The sequence below is a fragment of the Ambystoma mexicanum genome, chromosome 1q (genome assembly GCF_040938575.1).
Source record: "Ambystoma mexicanum isolate Mex_15411 chromosome 1q, UKY_AmexF1_1, whole genome shotgun sequence".
Classification (NCBI taxonomy): domain Eukaryota; kingdom Metazoa; phylum Chordata; class Amphibia; order Caudata; family Ambystomatidae; genus Ambystoma; species Ambystoma mexicanum.
In genome coordinates this window covers 1,353,895,026-1,353,912,877 of record NC_090922.1, presented here as the reverse complement: position 1 = coordinate 1,353,912,877, position 17,852 = coordinate 1,353,895,026, and the positions used below count along the sequence as shown (strand labels likewise).

Below are 17,852 nucleotides of genomic sequence, written 5' to 3'. Positions count from 1 at the left end.
CTCTGTAGGCCTCCTGAGACGACGAGCGGGCCGCTTGACGGTAGGTGGAGAAACCGCCGCCGGAACCTTTGGAGGCGCCCTTGCCTCCGCTGCTCCGAAAGGGCGTCCGTCGTTGCTGCAGAACCCCAAGGGCCCGGGCCGTCTCAGTGTCCGCTTTAATGGCCTGAAGGGAATCGTCCACTGTTTTCCCAAACAGGTTGTTCCCATCGAACGGCATGTCCAGGACTCTGGTCTGTACGTCTTGACGGAAGTCCGTAGCCTTGAGCCATCCACGCCGCCTAAGGCACACGCCGTTGCCCAACTGGTGAAACCCAGTGTCGGCGATGTCCGTCGCAATAGTGATGGCGTGGTCCGACGCCACCTCACCTTCCTGTAGGATCTCCAGGGCATCCGCCCTCTTGTCGTCCGGTAGGAAGTCCAGCAGGGGAGCCAGTTTGTACCATAGCTCCCTGTCGTAGCGGGCCACGATAGCCAAGGCGTTGGCCGCTTTAATCGTCGTCGCTGCAGACGAGATGATCCTGCGTCCCATAGTGTCCAATTTCTTTCCCTCGCCGTCCGGTGGGGAAGTCGATGTGGAGGACGCACCCCCCCGCTTTCTTCCTGGCCGCCGCGGAGACGGAGTCCGGGGTAGGCTGCGCCCGGAGGCACAGGGGGGCCGCGTCCGGGACCCGGTACTTCTTCTCGTACCGGTCTCTTCTAGCTGGAGTAGTGGAAGGGTTCTTGAGGAGGGCGAGGCCCTCATCCCAAATGTCGTCCAGTAGAGGCACCGCGAGGACCGTCTTCCTCTTGGCCTCGCGCCGTTGATAAAGGAATCCTTCCTTTTTCTTCTCCTCAGGGCAGAGTTGGAAAAGCTCGGATGCCCTGGCGATCATGGAGTGGAACGAACCAATCTCGTCGGGCGGAGAAGCCCTGGTGGGAGGTGACGACGGTAGATCCTCGTCGTATACCTAGTCGTCCGTACCCGTCGCTGCCGTGTCAGTCCCCGTATCATCCCCTCGGGTGGACGGGGAGGAGGGCTGGACGGTGCGCGACGGCTGAAAAGGAGGTGGAGGGTGAATCCTCCTTTTCTTGGGCGGGGGAACGCCAGAAGGTCCCGGTTCAGGCTCCCCCGACGGGAGAGGTTCCTCCGTCGGCAACGGTAGTCTCGTCTTTATCTCTGAGCATAAGGACTGTATAGCCAACAAAATGGCCGCCGAGTTGTCTTGCGGCGCTGGCAGAGTGGAATCTGACGGGCGATCAGGGGCCCCGTCGGCACCCTCGACGATGTCGTCGTCACCTGCGTCGGGATCCATCCCGACGGGCCGGTCTTCTTCCACGCCAAGCAAGGCCGTGGCTTAAGACCTCGATCAGCTCTTCCTCCGAGGTTGAAGCCGAATCTACGACGACGCCCTGCCCTCCCTTCTTCCCCGCCGGGGATTTCACGGGGGTCCTATCGATGGGCACAAAAGAGGACTCCCTCCGAGGTGGCAGGGAGACTCTGAGCCCCGAGGTCGCCACCACTGGTGTAGCCTCCACAGGCTGAGCCAGGGTCGCCGCGACAGTATCGATAGAGGGCTTGGCCGGATGGATTAAGGCCTTCACCACCTTAAGTGCGCTCACCGCCTTATCCTTGAGGGGGGGGACACTGCCTCGCTCCCCCTCCGATGGGGCCTTCGAGCTCGACCGGGGCCTCTCCAGGAGCTTTGCCGGGTGCTCGCCCTTCCTCTTACCCGACCCAGAGCATTGGCTCGTGGTTGATGGTGCCGGGGAGGGTGCGCCCTGCCTGGCGCCCGTAGAGCCCGACCGTTCGGCGCTCCCGGTGCCAGCGGACTCGCGGTGCTTGGCCTTGTGTTGGACCCCCGTCGCCGGGGCGTCCTCAAAGGTCTTAGAAGACCGCTCGGATTTCTTCCTCTTCTTCTCGCCTGACAGGCTCTTCCCTTCCAGCCAGTTGGCGAGACGTTGATGGCGGTCCTTCATGGTCCGCTCCGACATATTGCCGCAAAACGCACAGTCCTTCTCCATGTGCGTCTTGTCCTCATGTAAGCAGTAGAGACAAAAGGAGTGCTCGTCCTCCTTAAAGACGTTCTGCAGCTGGCATCCAGGGCAGACCCTGAACAGCTTTCCGGGCGTCGAGCTTCCCTTCTCCTGGGCCATGTCCGGGCCTGAGAAGCTTCTGGAGTCCTCCAAAGCGTAGCTCGACGAAATCTTCACCCTTGAGGGGCGCAGACGAATCCGACACGGGTCCCCGTTGATCGGATGGAGAGTCGGTGGAGCTTGAGGCTCTTTTGACCGAAAAAACGAAGTTTTTGAGCAAAAAACGTGAAAAAATAGCACTAACGCTCAAGAGCAATAGCACGAGGATCCCAACACATGAACGTGCGGTAAAAATCTGAAGATGGCTGCCAGAGGCGGTGCTTAGGTAGAGGGCAGTCATTGGCTGTGGTCAGTATGACGCAGAGACCAGTGATTGGTTACTACTACGAAAGACAGATCAGAAACAAAACTGATACTGGTTTTTTCTTTACCGAGGATTCCCAGCCTGACGACGGGGACTATTCATAGGCATGTGAATCCATGCCAGACCCCATACTGGAGAATGAACATTATTATTAAGCTTGGACTTTTGAACTTGCAACAGAACTTTTACAGAGCCTTACCTGAATAGTCAAGCTTACCTGAACTCCCATAATCCTCAATCCAGTGAAGTAACTGGGTTTCAATGCGCCCCAGCATCAGAAGCAGGATGGAGAGCTCATCCTTCCTGACCCTAAGGGGAATATTCCTGCGAGCCGGAGAAGCCAGAGTAGAGGGGCCCTTCCTGTCCATCTTCAGAGTCCTGCGCTTCACCATTGAAGAAGCATCAGCACTCAAAGCCAGACCTGCGCCTCCGTGGGAATCAGGTGAGCGTTACAGTATGGCGGTAGCTTTCTGGGACTTGGGTATGGAAAGGGTGAATAGGATGAGGTGGTGGTCAGTCCAAGGAAGGAGAGAGTTGGCTGCGACAACCAGTGGGAAGTTGTGATGGGCTATCCAAACGATAGTGTGGCCCTTATTGTGGGTAGGTTTAGAGACAGAGTGTGAGAAGCACAGTGTTTCCAGAGCTTTAGCTATAGTTTTTGCCGAGACGTCGTTGGGATCATGTAACCATAGGTTGAGATTGCCTGCTAGGATGTCCTTGGAGGAGGTTTTGAGATTGTCTGATACGAGGTGTGTGATGGCGGAGTGGCTGTGTCAAGTAGTGATTTTCAAAGATAGGAGACTGTGGTTGCAAGTGTTTGAGTGGTCAATCTTTCTAATGGTGATGGGGTCTTTGGCTATGAGTGAAACCATGCCTCCTTTAGAGAGATGGCAGTCCTGGCGGAAGATGGTGTAGACCATGGGAAGTGCTAGGGCTAGGGCAGGGCCCGATGCTTCATGCAAGCAGGTTTCAGGAACGGCACATAAGTCCAAGTTGTGGGTAGAGATCATGTCGTTATGGTCTTATGGGTTATAGTTGGTGGCTGTGTTGACGGAATTGATTCAAGATGATGGAGTGTTTTGCACAGTGTGGGGAGTGTTGCTCGGGTTAGTGGCAGTGTCATTGTGTGTGGACATAGCAATGATGGAGTCAGGTGGGGAGGTAGGGTGCAAAGGGTCTTTAGTGTTGCACGAGTAGCGGTTCCCAAGGTGGGAGCGGACGCGTACTTAACCCAACAAGGTTCATTGTAGTGGCGTGTAGCCAGTGATTCCATGGCAACGTGACTGGAGGTGGTAGGGCAGTGTGGGATTGAGATGGGTGTTTTCTGACTGCGGGTTATAGGTGTGGAGGACCTCTCCAGTGTTGGATGGTCTGGATGGGTGAATGGTCTGGGGGCATGTGTCTTGAGAAAGCTTCGGGGATTCTGTCTGGATGAGTGACTGACTAAGGCCTTGTAATTCATAGCTCTTGAGCATAGCCTGTAGTTACGGCAGGGAGTGTTCATGGGTCGTGCGAGGTGTGGCAGTGCTTGGGTGAGTTTTCTGAGGTGCACATTGTGGTGAAGCAGGGAGGCAGAGTGTGCCTTGGGGAAGCACATAGTGGTGGTGGAGGCTAGGAGGGTAATCTATATTGCGGTCTGGATTGTGCTGGTAACTGGTGGGTTAGAGGGATAGCGCAATAAGTACTGTGTCAATGGATGCAGCCTAGATAAGGCGATCCCGACTTGGTTGGCTTATTTCAGGCTTTTTGTGCACATGGATAATACAATACAATAAAGGAGTAGCAGTCACTGAGAATGCACTATTGTGAATATATAGAAGTATATATTAATGTATATCAACAATCAAGGAGCATATCGGATCAAGTTACTGAAGGTGCGCTTTGGTGAACACATGATTAACAGTCACTGAGAAAGCACTATTGTGAGTATATAACAAACACAGAACATATAGGATCAACAGTTACTGAGGGTGCGCTTTGGAGAACAAATAGGTTCAACAATCAATGAGAATCCACTTGATAATCACAAGGGATAGGGAGAATACAATGGTGCACTCATAGTGAAAGTGGCGTATTGGGTGGGGCAAGGTTCAGTGTGAGCCAGAAAACCAGGAGAAGTGATGGTATTACAGTTGATCCTTGTGTGCAGTCTGGTATGATCATTAACATGCGCAGACGTTGGCGAAGTCAGATGAAGTCCACGGATGAGAGGACATTGATGGCAATGGGTGATCGGGAGTAAGAATGCAAAGAATCGGCAGAGTAAGTAGGTCCGTGATAAGAAATGAATCGCTGAGCAATTTTGGTCAAGGGAGAGACGTGGCGTCTACTGAGACGTTGCTACAGCTGATTGCAGATGTATATAATCTGAGTTTAACAGGACTTGGATCTCGGGCACACTGACCACTGTAAATGACTGTTAGCAGTGCAACGGAGCGCAACAGCTTACTGGATTTGTGAGAAGTAGCAGAGGCATGGGATACGGCTGCGGGTACATTGCCCAGTAATGATGATACTAACCCTCATCCAATATACCAGACAGTTTTAAACTATCGAGGTGAAATCACCCATCACTGCCACAATTACACAGCCTGCTCAGCAGGGTGGGCAGGCTCTTCATGGGTACAACACTGGGTTTATGCCAAGATACCTTACCCATAGTTGGAGGCATATGATCTCATCACTTATTGTGCACCTTTCCCACATTACTATGCGTGTAATAAAAACAGCCGATCGATCAGGATAATCTTCCTGTCCTTGCAAGAGGCACAACTGCACTAGTGAGTTACCTGCACGTTCTCACAGGAAAACCTGAGACAAGAACAGGTATGGATCGGTGTCATGTAAGGAAGGGATGGTAGCAAACATTGAAGACCAATAAGTGAACACAGTTCAAAAGGTGTTTATTGAACTTCAATGGGTTGGTTGTATGCCTGTCTACCCAAATCGAAGGATGGGAGCAAGCTACAACCATCAGAAAATAATAATGCAGTCCTAGTCAAATCTCTGTCAAAATAAAAGGGCCTATTCTAACAGACCTATTGCCATTACCTACTTCTAAATATAAAAGGGTGTGGGATAATTGTGTATACAAAATGAAGTGTTCAAGAAATAATATGTCGGGACGGTTGAGCAGTTGGCTTCCCTTCCCCACAGTTCCAGCATGGGGCAAGACGGCACGTTCGAGGTTCGCACACACTCTGGCTTCTATGCGACGAGGATACAGTTCAAAGCATAGCTATCCAGGCATTCTGCCAAAGCCTCTTTTCCAATAACGGTCTCTTACTGCAGAGGGCCTGTCATAACAAACAAATTTCAAAGTTCCATTCCTATACAGATTTTCACGTGCACAAGTTCTCGCTTCCAATGGTCATCATGGGTCTCCCTCCTTCAGACTTGGACACCCTTTTTACCACAATATTCACACTAGTCTCCCTCGTTCGGGCTTGCATCCTCTTGATATCAAAATCGAAGACTTTCAAATGTGCAATGGGTTTTGCTTAAACCGTCACAGGATCACTTCACAGAATGTTCAATACCTTACAGAGACCATTGATGTGCCGTTCACAGTGCCGGACCACTCTGTCACCGGTATTGTATCTTTCCTTCTCAAGTTCAAACATTCATCAGCAGTTTAGCTTTACTCCTGTCTTTCATCATACGCGTTTAACAATGTTCGTTCCAGAGCTCATTCTACAATGTTGCTGCTTGCAATCTTGACTACAGTACAGACTGGTCTTGCATCGAACTCCCCAACTCACCAGCTGTTTTGATCTCTCTGGGGCTGCTTTGTTCTCGGAGTCATGGACGATACTACGGCGGCTGCTGCTGCTCCTCCTCCTCCTCCTCCTCCTCCTCCTCACCTTGGTAGGTTACGCAGGAGGTCCTCCGGTGTCTCCGACACATAATGCAGGATTCTTCAGTCTGATTACCTGGCCTTACGCTTTTGACTTGAGTTTCTTGAAAGTAATGTTTCTTGCCGAAAAGTTCAAGGGTATTTCCCTCCTTCAAACCCTTCTGGGTTTGCCGTCTTTCTCCCCTCGTTCAGCTGCCAACTCGAAACTGCTGTTCCTTCATATGCTTTGCCTTGCTCACAGTGTGCTCTCGTGCTCCACCTTTTATCCATGTGGGGAAGTGTAATGAAAGTCAGGTGTGAGTGATTGTCAGTAATTGCCTGACTTTGACTGACCATTATAGCGGCACATGCCAGGTAAACGGCTCGGGTGTGGGCCTGTTTTCTCCATAGAGGGCTGTCTGTGTTAAAGTGTTTGAGAAGGGGAAAAGGGGACGAGGGGCAAAGTTCCAACGTATCCTACTTGTTAGGACGGGGTAAAGGTGTTACATGGGGAGGGATACCGTGTCTCGCTATTAGGTGTCCCACAAAAACCCTCCCCCCTCCCCCCAAGACTTCTCACCCAGGTGATCCTCCCACATTGGTCCACCCTCAGGGTCTGGATCCAAAGGCGATGGCCGTGCCCTGGCCACCGCCGAGATATCCCTGGGAGACTAGCGGTTGAGACACCTTCTGGTTTCTCAGTCACCGCCTGGCCAGTGAACCTGTAGATGAGGGGGAGGGAGAGGTTTACACCTTCGTTAGAGGGAAACGCGTATATGAAATTGACATACAGAGCTGCCTCTGAACTGAATGTCAGTGACTTTTGGGTATGTAGTCCTCTGTCACACCATTCAGAGACACTTGTATCCGTCTTGCGGTTTCTAACTTGGCATTATGGAACACATGAGATTTACTTCTAAGGCCCACAAAATGACTTTTTTGAAGAGCCAAAATAAACTATCAAGAATACTTGGAGTACATCCCTCACACCGCTTCCCTCTATGTGTGGAAATAAAATGGGGGAGAATGGAGGTAAAAATGACAGGATGTGATTTCACGGTGGAATTGCTTACAGATGGCACTGTCCCGCTGACAGGGAAGGCGTGGGAAATCAATAGGCCTAGGGATAAGTGGACAAATACTACTAATCCTGCATTACACCCATTTAAAAGCCAACACTGGTACAGGAATGTGCTGGTTTCAAAAGTTATTAAACAAATCCTTTATATTGACACCAACTGCAATGTTCCCCTGATTATGTTGGTGTAGCAACACCACTGTGGTACAAGCAGCACAACCATGTATTCCAGTCCATGCACTCTCAGCAATACCAGCCTTCCACTTTCATAAGGGATGTTTTTGGCTGTGTGGTACTAAAGTGGACAAAGCCCTACCCTCCCCATGGATAGGTGTAGCCAACCAAATCCTTGGACAGGGTGCTCCTTTAAGAACACAATTGTCTTCCAGAAGTGAACCAGATATCATTTGAAAATTATCTGTATTATGCCTAGAGCCTTTTGGGACAATGGCCTAAGACTATCTGCAGATTGACCTGCACTAGTAGTCTTACAATAAGCGATGGTACAAGAGGATGAAAAATCGTTACAAGTGTATCTCAATGCAAGGTTGCTGTCTCAATCAACTGATAGCTAATGAACAACAATCCCAGCTTCGAAAAGTCAGTGAATGAGAGGACTAAGGTACACGTTACTTACCTGTAACTCTTGTTCTCCAGCATGGGTCTTGCATGGATTCACATGCTCATGAATATTCCCCATCGTATGGCTGGGAATCCTCTGTAAAATGAAAGCAGTTTTGTTTTAAACTCAAAACTGCTCATCTCCTCTACAGCCCATCAGTGTCCTTTGGGTCACACTGCCCCATGCTAATGACACTTGTCCTCCTAAAGTCTACCCCCGGCGGCAATCTTCGCTTGATTTTGGTAGCACACGCAATGTGGCAGTATGAACCAAAAAGAGCCAGAGAGGGGAAGGAGGGAGGGTTTGCATGCAAATCCATGCAAGAACCATTCTGGAGAACAAGAGTTAGACATAAGTAACTTGTACCTATACCTGTATGTGATGTTGCTTAAATTCACATGCTCATGAATGTGATTACACAGCAGTACCTATACACAACCACGGGAGGTGGCAAGGCTCACAGAAGCAATACACATACCCCTGGAACATGCTCACCTCAAACAAACAGGTCCCACAGGTTCAAAATGAACCAAAAAGGGGAGACGTCTTCTGAAACTCTAGTGTTTGCCATATAGAACTGACTTGAGGACACAAGCAAGTCCAGTGAATGCAATGCCCTATCGGCAGGCGTAGAAGGGTTCGCAAAGAACACTGGTAGATCCAAGGGCTGGTTGATATGCAAGTCCCATGGAACCTTTGTCATGAAGGTTGGATGAGTTTGTTGCACCACCTTAGTTGCTTGGAAAGAAATATGGTTGCTTGCAGGAGAGGGCCTGAATGTCTCAGACCCGCCTGGCTGAGGCGATTGCCACTAGAAAAGCAGTCTTCCAGGATAGAGATTTCAAAGAGGCACGATGCATTGGTTCAAACATAACCCCCATAAGCTTAGACCAGACCCCATTCAGTTCCCAAGCCAGAGCAGTAGCTTTCACCAGTGGAAATGTCCTGAAGAGACCCTTGGGGAACTCTTTGACGAGCCTGTGCGACCACAGGGAGAGCTTGCCTAGAGCTTGTGTTTTTCCCAGGATATGGCTGCCAAATGAACCTTGATAGAGGCTTGAGCCAGGGCAGCTTTAGCCAGAGAGAGTAAATACGGTAGGAGCTGCAGAGCAGTTACCCACAGGGGCGTAAACCTATGCACCACACTGTGAAACACTTCCACTTGTGCCTGTAGACGGTGGTCTGGCTCAGCAAGGATCTTCTTGCATTGCAGCGGCAGGGAATGGTGCAGGAAATCATGGGCTGCAGGAGCCAGCCCGTGAGGATCGGGTTTGGTAGAAATGACTTAATACAATTTTACCCAAGGAGAAGTGACCGAATTTATTTGACCAAAGAATTGTAGGTAATGTGGTATATGAATAATGCATAATAGGTGGGGTAAGGGTATAAGTTAGGGTAGGGAGGGGTAAAGGCGGGCTGCGAGGGCGGTGGGGGTCTCCCAAAAAGTAGAAAAAGTAAAAAGTTATTCTTGTTTTTAGGTTAAATAAATTCGGTCACCTCTCCATTAGGTAAAATATTTTCCCAAAAAGAATGTATATCCATGAGGCTCAGTGACGCTGGGTCATGGTGCAGGATTGATCTGTTTTCCCTGGAGAGAAGGTCGTGAGGTGGAGGCAGAGGGGTTGCCGGAACCACTGACAGATGGAGAAGGTCCGAGAACCAGATCTGCCGCTGCCACGCCGTTGCAATGAGGATCATCCTGCAGCCGCAACATCTGTGTGTGTTGATCACACTTAACAGTAGCGGAATCAGAGGGAAGACATAGAGGAAGAGTCAGTCGCAGAGGGAATGAGAAGGAATTCCCCTAGACTCCTCGGCTGAGGATATCTGCTGGCAAATGTGAGAAACCTGAAGGTATCTCACCCGCTAGTCCCCGGGGATCTGTCATCCAGTCCAGGTGGTCAGGACTGCTATGGTAATTGATTTGCTTGCCAGCCGCATAAAGCTTCTTGCCTTGCTGGTAAGGAGGCACCATGGATGATGAGGGGTTTAATAACCTCTTTATGGCGGCAGCCATCACACCACTGAATCTGGAGAGGGCTGAGACCCGAGACAGCTGGGGCCAAATCCGGGACCTGATACTTCTTCTACAGCATGTCATGCTTCGATTGCGTGGTATTTATAGCCTTCATAACTGCCAGTCCATCTTCCCAAATGTCATCCAACAACGGCACTAACAAAATGGTCTTCTTTGCAGACTCTTGCTGCTGAAAAAGGAAGCCTTCCTCCTCCTCCTCCTCCGGCACCAAAATGAAGAGCTTGGCTGCCTTCGATATGATGGAGTGGAAGAAGCCAATCTCGCCCGGGGGTGAAACCCTAGTGGACTCGTCGATATCTGGAGGTTCCTCATCTGCGGAAACGTAGACAACATACTCATCCGTCTGCGTACTGACGGTGTCAGTGTCTTGCCAGTATCTGTGTGAACGGACGCCTCCACTACAGGGGGCAGCACCAGCCCAGGGGTAACTGGTGCCCTATGGGGCGATGTCGGCTGATGCTGAGAAGGCCCTGGAGAACTCCTGGCCGGATCAGGCACAGGAGTAGCAGGCAGCAGCTGCTGAATATAAGCCACCAAGGTATGTAAGGTGGTAAAAATATCTAGGGACATGTCCCTTGGTTCAAGAGCAGGCACAGGTGCTGGCGCAGGAGCTGGGCTCAGGCCCCTTGGAGGGCTCAACGCTAGGTAGGGTTCATGGGACGGCGATCGCTCATGAGGCAGAGATCCCTGTTCCCCTTCCTAGTCTAAATAAAAATCTTCAGGCAGATCCTCCTCAGAACTGGTGTGAATGTGTGGTGGTGACCACCTAGGGGTTCTCACAGGGGCCAGAGCCCCAGTCTTGGTAGGCCTGGGCAGAAAATCCAGAAGCAAGGCTCTCACCTAATCCGAGTCCTGCGGAGTAGAAATAGGTGCCACTGACGGGGACGTGGTCAGGACTGATGACGGAGGACTAGGAGACAGAGACCCTGGGCGAGCCGATCATCGTGAGGATGACTATCGTCGACAAACTCTTCATCGCTGAAGGAAAACTTGCTTTCCCAGACGGGCGGTCATCACTGAAGGGTTCGTCAATCATGCAACGGTCCTGGTCAACCTCGTCAACGGTGTGACGGTCCTGGTCAAAGGAGAGGTGATCCTGGTGGACGAGGTTGTCGTCGACGGGGTTAATGCTGCTGACTGAGTTGACTATGGCAGGGCTGGTGACGGGCCCTTTGAAGATCAGCTCTTCGTATGTTTGGACGGTGTCAGCTACTTCCCCGCAGACAGAGGGAAACCACCAGCAAGCAGGCTAACCATCGACTGAGTTGTGACAGGGTAAGACCCCTTCCTGAACTTGGTCACATAGCCGCGGAGTAAATCAACGAAGGTGCCGATGGAGCACTGGTTTTCACCTTCTTTTGAATCTTCACAGAGGAAGCATCCTCAAAGGACCTCAACCTCTTCTTGACAGAGGGAGTACATTCAGAGGACCTGCCGGCCCTGGATAAGGCATAACTGCACCCAGAGGCCGTGTTGGAGGCCTTACCCTCCTCGATCCCTATCCCCAAACTCCGGTGGAAATCCCTTCTGGTCTTGGACGAGAAGGATAGGCAGATGTTGCATCAGATGGCGTTGGGGTCAGGACCAAGAAAAGAGGCACTTAAGGTGCCGGCTCCTCAATGAAAATGTTCTTCAGGACGCAGCTTTCACAGGTTCTGAAGAGGCTCTTCGTAGCATCAGCCATGGTCGAGGTGCCGAGATGTAGGCCCAAGGTTGAGTCTGTTGGTGCTATGGGTTGAGGATCCAATGATGGACGGAAGATCCTTGCCGACAATGGGTCCCCGCTGCCAGTAGTCACCACGTGACGGTAGACGAAGATTTCTTCTGAGGAAAGCAACCAAAAAAAGCAAAAAACCTACGATTTTCGAGGAGCGAAGCACGAGGACTCTCAACACTAGAAACATGTGGTAAAAATCTGAAGATGTACACCAGGGGTTGAGCTTAGGAGAACAACTGTCATTGGCTAGGGGCAATGTAGTGAGTTTATGAAATATGCTAGAAAACATGGCGCCGAAGCGCAGCCATCTTGGATATTCACTTCCATTTACCTCAATGAAACAGTAATGAAAGCCTACGTTTTTTTTTGGGCTCAGCCAGTAAAAATGTATTTCTGCTGCCAAGATAAGGTCACATATTTATGTCAGATGACCAAGTCGGGGAGAATAGCTCTAGTATTGTCCGCCGAAGGACAAGCTAGAAAGGGAGTCGGAGCACTGTGCAGGTGCAGTGATAAGGAGTAATGGGAACGACAGCAAGGAGGGAAGAAGTGGTTTTTCCACTTCTAGCTGGAATATTCCACTATGTTTGCACCTCATGCTTATTGTCTGCTCTTCGGCCGAGGGCAGCATGGTAACCCATGATGGGTGGGGATCAATAGCAGCCCCATAAGAGACAAGCTTTTTCCTCTTGAAAAAAAGAGTTAGAATTTGGACCCCCGGTGATGCAGTCTCACTGTTGCCAGGTGGCAACTATAAAGCAAAACAGGCAGTATGACACAAAAGACACTGATAGGCTATAGAGACTAGCAGGTTTGAGTTTGAAGCAAAACTGCTTCCGTTTCACCTAGGATTTCCAGCATGAAGACGGAAAATATTCATGAGCATGTGTATCCATGCAAGCACCCCTGCTGGTGAATGCCACCTTACAGACTGGACTAAAGTGGCCAATCATCTATTTTAGTCCAGCTACTGTCCAATCATAACCATCTATCACTTCTAACTGTATGGTGTATATGATCCCAGTGGAGCCCCACTTACACCACTGCCCACGAACCAAACTTTAACTATGAGCCATTTTATTAGTAACAAAAATCCCGGACAGGTTATGTGGACAAAGTAAACTAACAAAATACAAAAGCATTCTTTAAAACACATGTATCTTTTTCACAAAGGTGGGCAAAACAATCATCAATACAGTAGCCATCAAGGTGAAAAGAAATCATATTTCTGGGTACCTTGCTCAACGTAAGGTAGTTTATAACACTTTGTGGTGATATCCTGTTTGTATGGAATGAGATTTGCTGCATTTCCAAGACCAGTTTTAAGCTTTATTGAGCATTCTTCAAATACCTCTTCAAGACTCGAACAAGTCATATGTAAACCTGTCATTTTCCTTACACATACATAGTGATGTGCCAGATAGCAGTAAAAGGTAAACAAACCTCTCGCTCTTCTTCTTGTTCTTTTCGCATTTGTTCCAAGCGACACTGTTCTGCCATTTCTCTTTCCTGTGCTTCCCTCTGTTGAAAAACCAATGTCAAAATAAATCCTTCACTCTTTAATATTAGCACCTGATCGGAATCAGTTACGCACCAGCACATGACAGCACCGTTACAACTGAAGGTGACAGTTAAAATAAAAACTCATGAAGTAGACGATGCATGCAAAAAGATCAAAGCTAAGACTCACTGCAAACACTAAGGGATTTGAAGAGAGGGGATATTGGTGATAATAAAGTCCAGATGTTCCTTTATGCGGCTTCCATTATTCATCACAGGGGCAATGAGTGGAGTGGGTTTGCCTGCACAACCTTGTATTAAAATAATTGTTTTTATTTCTTTTGAATGTATTTTTATTTGTTTCAATTAAACTAATAACCAAATACAACATCCCATTATGCCCTCCCGTCCCCCTGCCAGAGGAGCACGTCCCATTTCAACAAAGAGGCTATTAGTTTTACAGCGTTAAAATAATGTTCCGAGTCCTTATTCTGTGAGGGCACCATTGTTGCATATAGTCGTTTTGGAGGTACCGCAGAATGTCGTCCCAGTTGCATTTAAAAGAGATTAGGTTAACCTTAGGTTGATTGAAACAAAGTTTCTCATCTTTCAAAGCCAATCCTGGTTGGAAGGCGCTTGCTTTTGTTTCCACTGCTGCGCTATTGCTACCCGCGCCGCTATAAGTAGGGTCATAAAGTTGCGTTTCTGTCTTTTGGAATACATTTTCTTTTTCGGGTCCCACAAGCCACACGGCAATAACCCCACCTCCATTGCTCCCAAATCTGGGAAAATCCCTTCCATATGTGTCTGTACCCCCTCGCAGAATGGTCTGACAACGGGACAGTACCACCAGATATGCTTCCAGTCCCGCCTAGTTTTGCAACCCCCTCCAATAGAGGGGAAAAGTCTAATGCATCGTGTGAAGCATCTCTGGAGTATAGTGCCACTGACTGTAGCATCATTTTATACCATATTTCTCTTGTGTGTATGGAGCAAGTGAGCTTATGAATAGATCTCCAAAAGTGTTCCCCATATTCTTTTGGTTTTGTGTTACCGGGAGTGGTGTCCCATATTTTAATAAAATTCCATTGTGCTAGGGTCGTGCCATCTGTTAACAGTCTCTATAGATTCGAGATTTGCTTTTTAGAGCCTGTGTAGGATGTGATGAATACCTCAAAAGGGCGCCAGCTGTCGTATGGCCGCTGCTTTTATCATTGGGGTGGATAACCAGTGCCTTAATTCAGTATAACTGTCTCTGTCCTCTTCCCCCAACCCCATATTGTTTCTACAGTCTTTAGATGTCCTAAGAGATTGGCCCTGGTATATATACCATATTTTCAGGCATCCCGCTAACTTCCAGGCTTTAAAAGCTCTAGGTTCCATACCGGGGGCTGAGGGTCTCTAGGTTCTGCAACAACAGTAGGAACGGGCCGGGGACGCAGTTAAGGCTTCTCTGCTAATTACTGAATCTCACGTGCCCACACCCAGTCGCACAATTTTGCTAATCTTCACATTGGGGGGCCTGTGATTCAGACTTAACCATAGGAGTCCTGTAAGAGGTGTGCATGCGACCGCTCTATCTTGCTGCACCCATATTTTATGCCCCTCACCCGTCAACCATTATTTTAAAACCCACAGTTGTGCTGCCTCAAAATATCTGTGACATTGAGGAAGTACCATTCTGCTTCGTTGCCGGGGCCTTCAGAGTGGTCATTGCGATCCTGGGAGGTGGTTGCACCAGATATACCTTGTCACAAATTTGGTCAGGTTGCTAAAAAAGTATTTAGGTATGCAGATTTAAGTGCTTGAAAATAGTATAGGTTTCTGGGTAAAATTACAATTTTTACTACTGTCATACTTCCCAGCCAGGAAGTCGCTAAGGGATTGCATCTATGCAGATACACTTTTACCTTAGCGAGTAATTAAGGATAATTTGCTACATATAGCAGTTCTGGGGACATTGTTATGGCAACTCCTAGATATTTAATGCCGTTCTCCACCTTTGTCAATTGAGTAGGGGTTCTCAACCACTGCAAGGCGGCAGGGTCTACCGAAAGGTTCAAAATTTCTTTAATCTGGTGTGATTCCCGAAGCCGTGCCAGCAGGGGTTTTTGATAGAGTACAATAGGGGGCAACCCTGTTTGGAGCCTCAGGTTAAGGATATTCTGATGCATAGCGTCCCATTTACTGCCAGTTGAACCGAGGGATATGTATAATTGGCCCGTACTAGTCCCATTAGTTCCATCGTCCCAAACAGAAAAGACCACTCGACGGTCGAACGCCTTCTCTGTGTCCGAGACCAGGAGCAATGCAGTTTGCATTATGGCTGTCTTCTCCAACAGGTGACAGACCCTGTGTACATTACTGTGAGTCTGTCTCTGAGGGATAAACCCTGATTGAGCCGTACCTATTAGTTTCGGAAAGAGTTCCGAGTCGATTTGCCAAACTTTTTGTATCTATTTTAGCATCTGTATTTATCAGCGCTATAGGTCTATATGATCCGGAGAGCTGTGGGTGTTTACCCACTTTGGGAAAGACAACTATTTTGGTCTCATTCATTGAATTCATTATCGTTCCCTTTGACCTAAAGGAGTTGAAGAGCCTAGTGAGGCGTGTGCCAGGGAATCCTGGAATTGTTTATAAAAATGAGCGGTGTAGCCATAGGGACCCGGCGCTTTATTCTTGAGTAGCGATGGAATCACATTTAGCACCTCTCCCTCTTGATTTTCCCCCTCCAGCCTATCCCTGTCCTCCTTAGTAATGCTTAGCAAAGGGGTTCTATTCAGATAGGCTTCTTGTTTATCCCCCGTGGGATAGTCTGAGGCATACAGTTTAGCATAGAATTCCTGGAAAAGCCCCACAATCCCCTCATTGTTGGTTTCATACTATCCTGTATCAATCACTAACTACAGGATTGTCGGGGTACAGATTTTCTCTTTCCATCATCTGGCTAAAAGCTTGTCGGCTTTACTAGCCTTAACACTGTAAAGCTGTTTGGTGAGCAAGAGTGCTTTTTCAGCGCATTTTGTGGGGACCATTTCTTACTGTCCTTGGATGTGTTTCATCACACTTTGCAGTTTCCTAGTAGTGTCTTTTGCCATCTCTGGCTGTATATCCCTTAATTTGCTCTCTACAGTCGCCTTTGTCTGTTCCTTTCTGCTTTCAGGGCAATTATTTGGCCTCTCAGTACTGCCTTAAAGGTGTCCCAAACTGTTTCAGGGGCCACATCCAAGGTCTCATTCTCTACGAAGTAAGCATCAATCCTTTCTTTAATTGCGGTTGCTATGACCGGGTCTTGCAACAATGTCGTCGGGAGGTGTGTAAGGAACTCATGGTGGCAACAGTAAAGACAGGCACAAGTGATCACAGTTCAAGGTTGTTTATTAAACTGTATAGGCATTTATGTATTTCATTTATATAGCGCACCTAACCCTTGGGCATCTGGTCGCTTGTGCTTAAGAATATGGTTACATTCAGTTACATTTTAGTCTTGTGCATGAGTAGATTGGTTACACCCAGTTATTTTCAGGCTTAGTCAGATGCGGAGTACAAATACATAGGGTATTGTTACATTCAAGAGTATATTCATCTTGGTCCACAACAAGGAGGTGCGTACAGTGGCCGTAGTGTAGTAAAGTGGTTTTCTGGGACCCATAGGGTTGCCTCGTCTGAGGGGGCTTGAGAGGATTCAGGGTGGACTAGTGGTGGTTTTTGATATCTTGGTTAAAGAGCCAGGCTTTGAGGTTTTTGCAGAATGACCAGAGTGACGGGTCGGTTCTAAACTCTGGGGGCATGGCATTCCAGTAGTTGACAGCGATAACTAGGAAACTGGCTCCTCCATTTGTATCTATGGGTGGTCAGCTGACCCAGATAGGCTGATCCGTCTAGAAGGTTGTGCTTTAGTTATTTGGTTAGAGAGTTAGCGAAGAGCGGTGTTGGATAGGCATTTGAGAGTGTTTTGAATTTGATCCGGTAGGTTGGTTAGATCCTGTAGGTAGGTTGTAAAAAGCCATAATCTAAACCTAAATCTAAGATGGGAGCAAGCTTCAACCATCAAACAATACTAAGACAGTCTGAGTGGCGTCTTGTCAAATAAAAGGGCCTATGCTAAAAAATCTATTGCCATTCCTTGCACTAAATACAAAAAAGAAGTGTAGGATAATGTTCATAAGAAAGAAGGAAGTGTTCACAAGTAATAAGTCCGGATGCGGTAGTCAGGGCCTCCACCTTCCCCACGTTTTCAGCATGGGACAAGGTAGGATTCTGGAGCACAACAAACGTTCGAGCTTTCCCAGCACGAGCCAACAGTTCTGCTCTCAGCAATCAGGTCCTTCGTGGTTAAGTCTCTTTTCTCCGAGGACCTGATGGGATTCAAATTAAACAAATGTTATTTTCCGTATACACAGCGCGTGATGACCTTTCACCCCTGGATCTCCCTCTTCTAGGATCAGATCTACAAAAGGTTTGTAATCATATCAGGACCTTCGGTAGCTAGGTTTTCTCATTTCCAAGGGCCTGATAGGTTCACCATATCAATGAACTTCGCTCGGGGCGCTTCGCTGTTCCTCCTTCCCCCTGGGAAGTTATGGGATCAGCCTCTGTCACCCAGACTCGTGAGAGGTCTC

General features: G+C 48.6%; 1 protein-coding gene across 1 annotated transcript in view; it reads right to left on the bottom strand.

Annotated features, from left to right (window-relative positions):
- FAF1 (Fas associated factor 1) overlaps positions 1-17,852 on the bottom strand; it is a 2,829,503-nt gene that overhangs the window by 358,252 nt on the left and 2,453,399 nt on the right. The window contains exon 17 of the mRNA XM_069642220.1: positions 13,171-13,248. Within this exon, the coding sequence (XP_069498321.1) occupies positions 13,171-13,248 (78 nt within the window). The remainder of the gene's footprint in view (positions 1-13,170; positions 13,249-17,852) is intronic.